The sequence below is a fragment of the Arachis ipaensis genome, chromosome B09 (assembly GCF_000816755.2).
Source record: "Arachis ipaensis cultivar K30076 chromosome B09, Araip1.1, whole genome shotgun sequence".
NCBI classification, from domain to species: domain Eukaryota; kingdom Viridiplantae; phylum Streptophyta; class Magnoliopsida; order Fabales; family Fabaceae; genus Arachis; species Arachis ipaensis.
In genome coordinates, this window is record NC_029793.2 from 11,341,446 (window position 1) to 11,350,761 (window position 9,316).

At 33.8% G+C, this 9,316-nt stretch overlaps 1 protein-coding gene across 1 annotated transcript; it reads right to left on the minus strand.

The window, feature by feature from the left end:
• Nucleotides 693–3,791, minus strand: LOC107615005. The gene is made up of 4 exons (XM_016317127.1): nt 3,203–3,791; nt 2,414–2,601; nt 1,609–2,272; nt 693–1,513 (listed from the first exon to the last, which is right to left on the minus strand). Exons 1-4 carry the CDS (start codon nt 3,789–3,791, stop codon nt 693–695), a joined length of 2,262 nt encoding a protein of 753 aa, XP_016172613.1.

Below are 9,316 nucleotides of genomic sequence, written 5' to 3' on the forward strand. Positions count from 1 at the left end.
AATATTTTATTGTTTTTATTATTTTGTGTTCATAAGTGGTATCCATGTTGGTTTGAATACCTAATGTCATGATATTCAACTGTTTTTATTTTTTTGTATACAGGCCGGGCACAAACTCCGGATGACAAAGGCAAAGGTTACAACCTAAGGATTGATCCACCACGTCGTAGCGCTAATCGCTACACGCCTTCTGTATTCAAAAAGGCCGCAAAAAAATACAAGAACTTCGTGAATGATGTAAAGTGGGCAATGAGAAAGTAGTTGTGGTGTAATACTCTTATATGTATTTTATGTATGCATGACTTGGAGTGTTTAGGGTTTAGGATAATTATGTATTAATACTGATCTGGACTATGGTTTGTTTAGAGTAATTATGTATTAATAATTTGGACTACGGACTATGTTTTAATAGATGGTTTATATAGAGAATTTATGTATTTATGGACTATTTTTTGCTTGATGTCATATTATAAAATGCTACAGATGGAGAGTAAGGCTGGGTTGCCGTAGTTTATAACGCAACTCATGACAAATTGCTTAATTCAAATAACATATATTGACATATAACATATATTAACTCATCAGGTTACATATAACATACGTTCTTAATTCAAATTGACAACTCATGACAAACCATATATTGCCACATAGATAATGTCACATATATAATGTCATCTCAGAATAAGAATCTATTAATGATCTCTGTTGGCATTTGCACCACCTTGCCGACGGCATCTGCTACGGCTGTGCCCCTCAGCTCCACAAAGCGTACATCGCCTAGGTCGACGTAACATTCGTGTGTCCATCTCATTCAAGAATCGCGTCATTTTTGGGCGACCTTTCCCGACGCGTCTCAGGAACGGATTTGGGATGAACCGAGGTCCGTTGTAAGCAGGCCATGTAGTGGGGTTACCTAGTGGCCTAAACCTTGCTCGGTACACCCTCCGAACTTGGTCCATCTTATACACATCATGAACATATACTTGCCAATCCAGTCGCTGGTTGGCACAACATGCAAACACATGTCGACAGGGGATCCGGTCCACCTGAAACTCACCACAATCACATCGAAGGCCACGTAGGTCCACTGCAAACTCCAGTCCACTTGGCATCTCACGCACCTCAAAGACCTCATTCTGCCGGTCAAAGCAACTAACCTGAATGTTTCCTGACGCAAGTTGGTTTGCATGCAACTTTGAGGTCACGACATCGGAAAACACATGGCCAGCATTAATCCGGGCTTCCGCCTCCGCTCTTTTTCGGGTAAACAACTCGTTCAGCCTGTAGAATGTTGCCTTCACAAGGGCAGTCACGGGGAGATTGCATGCACCCTTCAATACTGAGTTGATGCATTCCACCAGATTTGTCGTCATATGACCCCATCGATATCCACCATCAAAAGCCAACGCGTACTGTTCCCGGGGGATTCGGTTTAACCAGTCAGTGTATGCCTTGTCCCGTTCTCGTAAACGTTGGTAACGCACCTCGTACTCACGCACCGTCCTCGAATATCCTGCAGGATATAAAGAAATATTTGAAACAATGGAGGTCAACACACGAATTGAATCGAACTATGATATTAAATTAATTAGCTACTCTGATAGTTACCTATGTTGACGACCAGTTTCTGCAAGTACGGCGCCTTGAATTTCCTCAAAAAATTCGACTCTATGTGCCTGATGCAAAATATATGAAAGGCTCTCGAAGGTGACCAAGCCCCGTTACTCTTTTCCACAGCTGCATTTATGGATTCGTGACGGTCGGATATCAGTCCCACACCATCCCGAGTGACAACGTGCTGACGAAGGTTACTCAGAAAAAAGTGCCACGCATCTGAAGTCTCTCCCTCCACAATTGCAAACGCAATTGGGATGATATTGTTGTTGCCATCCTGTGACACTGCCACTAATAGACAACCCTTGTACTTTCCGTACAAGTGAGTCCCATCCACCTGGACAACTGGCTTACAATGTCTGAAAGCTCTAATGCAGGGGTAATAACTCCAAAAGACACGATGCAATACCCGAATATCAGTCACCAAGTCATCGCCTTGATATGCAGGCATAGCCTCAAAATGAACAACAGCTGACGGCTCCTTGTGACACATGGCCTCAAACCATATAGGCAACGCTTCGTACGATGCCTCCCAGCCTCCGAATATTTTTTCCACTGCCTTTTGCTTAGCCAACCATGCTTTCTGATAACTAACAGTGTAGTTGAACTTCGATTGCACCTCTGCTATAACCGATTTTACCTTTAAGGCGGGGTTAGCCTAAACCAACGGCTTAATTGCTTCTGCAATCGTGGTCGAATCCAGCTTAGAATGATCCTGAGAAATTGTTGTCCTGGTACATGTGTGACAGCCATTATACCTCCTTACAACCCAACAGTACTTCCGGCTGATCATGCTAACCCGGATAAGCCAATCACACCCTGACCCATACTGTATACACTTCGCATAAAATGTCAACGGCTCAGACTCATACACCCGGTAATCTACGCTTCTTCGTATAGTATACTCTTTTATCGCCTTAATAACAGCTTCCCTGGAACTAAATTCCATCCCAACGGCAAATTCACCATCTGCGACAAAAAGAATTTCTGCGGACAGGCATACAACCAATTTTAAAAACATAAATATTTAAACATTCGAAAATAAAAGTAACACATATTTTTACTACATCAATTATAATAAAACCCTCCAAACTATTTGTATTTAACTAATTTACTAACAAATACTTATTTATATTCAACTAATCAACTAACAGATACTAATTTTAATTTAACTAATTTACTAGTTATATTTACTTAATTAACTAATAAATTCCTATTTATATTGACTTAATTTTAATTTAACTGTATTTAACCAATTTAACAAATTTTAATTTAACTCACTTACTTATATTGACTTAATAACTTCCAACGTAACCAATTTTAAGTAAACTAAGTTACTAGTTATATTTACTTAATCTACCAATAAATTCCTATTTAAATTGACTTTATTTTAATTTAACTAAATTTAACAAATTTAACAAATTCTATAACTCATAAATACTAACGGATATTTAACTAGTTTACTACTTAACCAATAAATTCTAATTTAAATTTAACTAAATAATAATTGTCTTATATATTTGCTATCTTAAAGTTAAATACACAAATAGGTAACCAATCTTTCGTATAATTATGGAGAATTACGTACCTGCATTGATATAATCCGGAAACTCTGGAACATACATGACTTCCAAATCCAAAACTCGCATGAATGATGGCTCCTCAAACGGCACATCGTTTGCTAGAGCAGTTGCCACATCAGACACATCCGGAGCCATAGCTCCGTCACCTGGAACCTCATCTCCATCTGGACCAACAACTTCATAGTTGCTTTCGAACTCTTCTTCACTGTCGCTATTGTAATCCTCCCGTAGAATATTCTGGTCGGCCTCAGATTGCTCAAACTCTACATACAACTCGATGAACGACAGTTGACTCCGATTTTCCATATACATGGAAAACATATCTTGCATGCTCGCTTCGTCCGTTACATATTTCGTTTGAAACTGGACGAATCCACCAAACACTTGTATAGGATTTCTGTATAGAATACATGATATCCTTCTTGCCCTCTCAGAATGAATCTTTTCACAGATCACACCCTTGAGCTCTTCAAATGAGATTGTAAAAGGAATCACCAAATCTAACGGATTTTCACAAACAAATGTTACTCCTTCAGATGTTTGTAACAAAATCTGACCAAAATAATATACCTTCAATAACACTCTGTCACTCATTTCTCTCAATCACATTAACAACCTCATAAACTTGAGTTTTAGATTTTTGGCTCCTTTAATGTACAAGTAACGAAACAGAGCAACTCAAAACCAGAGGACCGTTGAAGAAGGAGAAGAAGAAAATGCGAGAGTGATTGCTGTGATCCGGTTTTTACCAATTTTATTTAAAGTTCCAACCAAATCGGACCATGCGATTACCTCAACCAAATTCAAAAAAATTATAAAAAATTGTATGTCGGACCCTCCGATTTCATAACAAAAAAAAAAAAAAACCAAACAACCAACAACTCAGATGGTGCGATTTCCATCATCCAAAATTCCATCACCTCTCCTTCCTCAAATCGGACCAACCGATTTGCTTGCAAAACAGGAAGCTCATACAACTCAAACCGTCCGAGTTGTGGCACCTGACATAAGGAAAAAAGTTGCCCCACAATTATGTATTGCGCTTCCATGCCTCCATATCCAGATAACACACACACAAGGCCTCCATATCAAAAAAAATGAGCCTTGTACATTACATACATTAGTTTCTAATACTTTTTCTTTTAGAACAGTTGACTGAGAGGCACGTGATAAAAATATTGAAACTTTTATTTTAATTAAAAATTTTTATTTATATAAGTTTTAGTGCGGAATATAAATTTTAAAAAATATTTGATGTGTTCTAAAACTTTATAGCATTTTACTTTAAATGAAAATGTTAGGGTATTGCAATAAAAAAAGCTTGAGCTTCAAGTTTCAAGCAAGGAAGAATTTAATGCTGGAACTTAGAGCAACTCCAATGTATAAGTGTCAATTTTATTTTTTCTGACAGAGAGAGGTCCTAACTATTAGAGAAAAAGAGGAAAAGGTTTCCACACAATTTTCAAGAGAAACCAGGCCCTCTAAATAGGAATTTTGAGATAGCCAATAATAATTTACCAAATTTAAATTAGCTGTTGCAAAATTAGCCGTTGCAAAATTAGCCATTGCAAACTAGCAGTTACTATGTTACCATTATTAATAAATGAGTAATTACCGAAATCAGTCCTCAAGGATTTTAAAAGAGGACATTTTAGTCCCCAAAAAAAATTAATACACAGATCAATCCCCAAGGTTTTACTTTGACAGACAAATCAGTCCCCAATTCATTTTTCTTGGGGACTAAAATGTCCGTTTTTAAAATTCTTGGGGACTGATTTGTGTAATTACTTTACCCGAAAAATGAACTGGGGACTGATTTGTCCGCCAAAATAAAACCTTGGGGATTGATCTGTGTATTAATTTTTTTTGAGGACTAAAGTGTCCGCTTTTAAAATCCTTGGAGACTGATTTGGGTAATTACTCTTAATAAATTAATATTTTGTTACTCTATATATACCACTTAGATACACTTCTATTCTCACACTTTCTACTACTCTTCTTCATCTTCTTCCAAGTTTACGAAATCAAAGTTCTGCTAATATTATTTTTTGTTCGGAAAAATTGATCCAAACCAACTCAACTCTTTCTTCAATTACTTACAAAACTTTTCTCAAATTCTAAATACCCAACAATCTCAAACCTCAAACTCTCAAGTTCCAAATCAAAACTTCACACTACCGAATACATATCAAAATCCAAATCCATAAAATCTTTCTAATTTCAATTTTCAAGCTCCTTATAATAATCAATTTCCTATATTCCAACCGCAAAATCAAAATTCACAAACACAACATTTTCCATTTTCATCCATATTTAACCCCTCTATCGAAAATGTTACTCCAACTTCCTTGTCGTTTCCAACTCAATTCAGTGCATCAAGACATAACTCATCTGGTGTTGGTGGCTCTTCTAACCCATGCTCTCAGACTCCTATACAATCTAGTCCAAATTCGCAATATTCAGATTTTGCCAACCCTCGTGGATATGACATAGTACTTGAGGTGTGGAAAGGTATGTACATGAGTGGTTATCGTGGGGTTGCAATCATAGTACTTGAGGTTGTAGCATCTTCAAACCTTTGGATATGGCATGCGTTCTTTGGAGTTTTTGGTTCAAATAACGATATCAACGTGTTAGATCATTCTCTAGTGTTCGATGATATTCTAAATGACCGTGTTTCGGAGGTAAATTATACTATTAATGGTAATAATTATACTATGAGATATTATTTAGCAGACGGTATTTATCCTGAATAGACCACATTTGTCAAATCAATCTCAAAACCACAAGGGGAGAAACGCAAGTTATTTGCACAATACCAAGAAGGACAAAGAAAAGATGTGGAGCGAGCATTCGGAGTGTTGTAAGCACGCTTTGCAATTACACGTGGTCCAGCTCGCTTTTGGGAAAAGAAGAAGCTTGCCAACATAATGAGAGCTTGTATTATATTGCATAATATGATTGTTGAGGATGAAAGAGACACTTATGTAGGAAATTTTGTTCAAGGCTTAGAGTATGATGATGTCGAAAATGGTTTATCACAACCTCAGCTGGGAGAAGAATATTTTGCACCATACGATCAATTTCTCCAAAGAAATGCCCAACTTCGAAATAGGCAGCAGCATAGACAATTGAAAGAGGACTTGATTGAACACATATGACAATTTCACAATGCTTGTCGTCAACTATAGAGCTTAATTATGTTTGTCTTTGTAATAAGTAATTTTACAAATTAGTGTAATCCCGAATTATATATTGTGTATTATTGTTATATATAATTTATAAATTTAAATTATATTATTGAAAAAAATTAATTACATTAATTTTAAGTATTTTAATTAATTAATTAGGTGGGACCACAACAGGAACTAAAATTAGTTCCTCTTAATGGAGAAGAGAGATGCTTTGAGTTCCTATTTACTATTTATGACGCAAAAATTGATGTAGAGTTACTTTTTATGACATGTGAGCCATAAATAAGAACTGGAATGAGTTCCCTACTGGAGATGGTTTTATAGTGATCCATATCTCACTGCATTTACAATTAATAATGCCTCTTGTCTTTTCATATTAAATTATTAATGTATTTTTTAAACAAAATTAATAATAATATACTTTTATTTTCATTGGTTTTATAATATCTCACTGCATTTACAATTAATAATGCCTCTTGTCTTTTCATATTAAATTATTAATGTATTTTTTAAACAAAATTAAAAATTAATAATTATTCCATCATTGATCAAATAGCCAATATTTCCTTCATAATCCTTAAAGAAATTAGATACATCATAACGAGTGGTGGAATTTTCATCATTTGAAACAAAATTTGTTTCCTTTCTTTTGTCATCATTTTTCAAGGATGCTTGATAAAGATCAACTGGGTGCCTTGAGGTATGACAGGTACGTGACCAATGACCCTTTCCACCACAACGGAAACACTTATCCTCTGTTGATTTATTTTGCCCAGAATTTCTTTCTTTATCCCACTTCTGGTGAGATCCTCTCTTTTGAACATAATTCCCTTTCCTTCCATAATTTTTCGTGCTACTAAAACCTTGCGATTTACCTCTTCTAGGGTAATGATTTGCCACATTTACTTCAGGAAATGGGGCGGCGCCAACTGGGCGCGCTTAATGATTTCTTAAGGGTAACTCATTGTTGCGCTCAGCAACAAGAAGGCAATAAATTAGCTCAAAAAAAATTTTAAATCCTTTTTCTCGATACTGCTACTGTTGCAGGAGCACATTCGAGGCATGAAAGGTCGAGAAAATTTTCTCTAACATATCGGACTTGAGGAAGTATCACCGTCTTTTGATGATTGTACCTTTCTTCAAGGTCTTTCCACAGATCTGCAGGATCTTTTAATGTGGGATATTCATTTTTCAATCATACGTCAAGATAACGACGAAGAAAAATTATGGCTTTGGCTATATCCTTCTGAGATGTATTATTTTCAGCCTTAATGGTATCTCCAAGATCCATTGAATTAAGATGAATTTTATCATCTAGTATCCATGATAAATAATTATTTTCAGATATATTAAAAGCATTATATTCAAGATGAAAGGGATTCGACATAATAAAAATTTGTTACCTGAAGTCTTCCTAAAATTTGATCAGAGTCTCGTACTGATAACATGTTGTAAAATAAATAAAAAATATACTAAATATAAAATAAAGATGTGTAAATAGAAGACTCTAATATTAATATAATTAGCTCAATACAAATTATTCATATATTTATAAGTAGTAACAAAAGAAAGAGAGAGAGAAACTATTCATAGAGAATAAAGAAAGAAAAAGATATTTTTAGTAATATAAGGAGAGAGAGAGGATTTTATTATTGCTGTATGGAATATCTCAGGCAAGAAAGTTTTACATTTTTTAACTTCATTAATTTGGTTTGCCTTGAGAAGTTAAACTATTCAGTATTGAAATCAAACGCCCATATTAATGATGGTCATCCACCTCAACTTTCATCCTTATCACAACAGATGGTTATTTTAATGGGAGCCACTTAGATAAAGATGTCAAAAATATCTTTTTTTAAGATATTTTTTAAAAATTAAAATTTAATACATATAATTAATTAAACTGTGTTATTTTTATTAAAATTAGATCAGACAAATCAATTTAGTCAAAAAATTAATAAATTTAATTTTGAACCGGTATAAATTAATATTTTTTTATAAAAAATGACTACAATACCCCTATTATAGAAAATGACTAAATACTCTTATTATATATATTAATTTTGAAAACTCTAAATCCTAATCTTATGACAACAGAGAAGAAAAATGCTAGAATTTAGGATTCTCAAAATTAATATATATAATAAGAATATTTTAGTTATTTTCTATAATAAGGATATTATAGTTATTTTTTATAAAAAATAATATTAATTTAGACCGGTTCAAAATTTGATTCACCATTTTTTAGTCAAATTAATTTATCTGGCCTAATTTTGATAAAAATAATACAATTTAATCAATTATATCTGTTAAATTTTAATTATTAAAAAAAATGTTTAAAAAATATATTTTAAACATCTTTATCGAAATGACTCCAATTAAATTATTTAACAACTATTAACTATCAATTTCACATAAAATTAACTGTACTTAAATTTTTACATTTTCATTTCTCGTAAGTTATGGTGTTACACTGTTACTGCATTGTTTCCGTCTAATTTTCAAGTTGACATGCATCTCACTTCTTTTTAGGGCGGAGCTACATACATAGAAAGGGGGTGATGGCCCCCCTAATTTTAATTTTTTACATGTAAATTATATGTAAATTTCAGTTTAGTCCCTCCCTTAAAATTTTATTTTAGTCTTATTTTATTGTGTAAATATTTTTGGCCCCCTCTAATATTTTATCTGGCTCCGCCCCTGCTTCTTTTAGCAAATTTTTTAAATACGAGTGAATTATCAATTTAGTCTTTAGTCATTTTTTAGAACCAGAATGTAATTTTTTAAGATAAAAATAATTTACTTCGATCCTGTTTTCTATTTTTTTGATATAAGACTGTTTTTATGGGTATTTTTCTATTAATTTTGAACAAAAAAATATTGATATATTAGGTTAAAAAATGAACAAAAATAGTGGAATAGTGG

What these genes read in the sequence shown, in the direction of transcription:
- LOC107615005 (XM_016317127.1), bottom strand. Translation starts at nt 3,791, where the DNA reads ATGAGTGACAGAGTGTTATTGAAGGTATATTATTTTGGTCAGATTTTG. An exon ending in TCCGGATTATATCAATGCAG is followed by an intron (nt 2,602 to 3,202) that starts GTACGTAATTCT and finishes GCCTGTCCGCAG; the next exon opens with AAATTCTTTTTGTCGCAGAT. An exon ending in GAAACTGGTCGTCAACATAG is followed by an intron (nt 1,514 to 1,608) that starts GTAACTATCAGA and finishes TATATCCTGCAG; the next exon opens with GATATTCGAGGACGGTGCGT.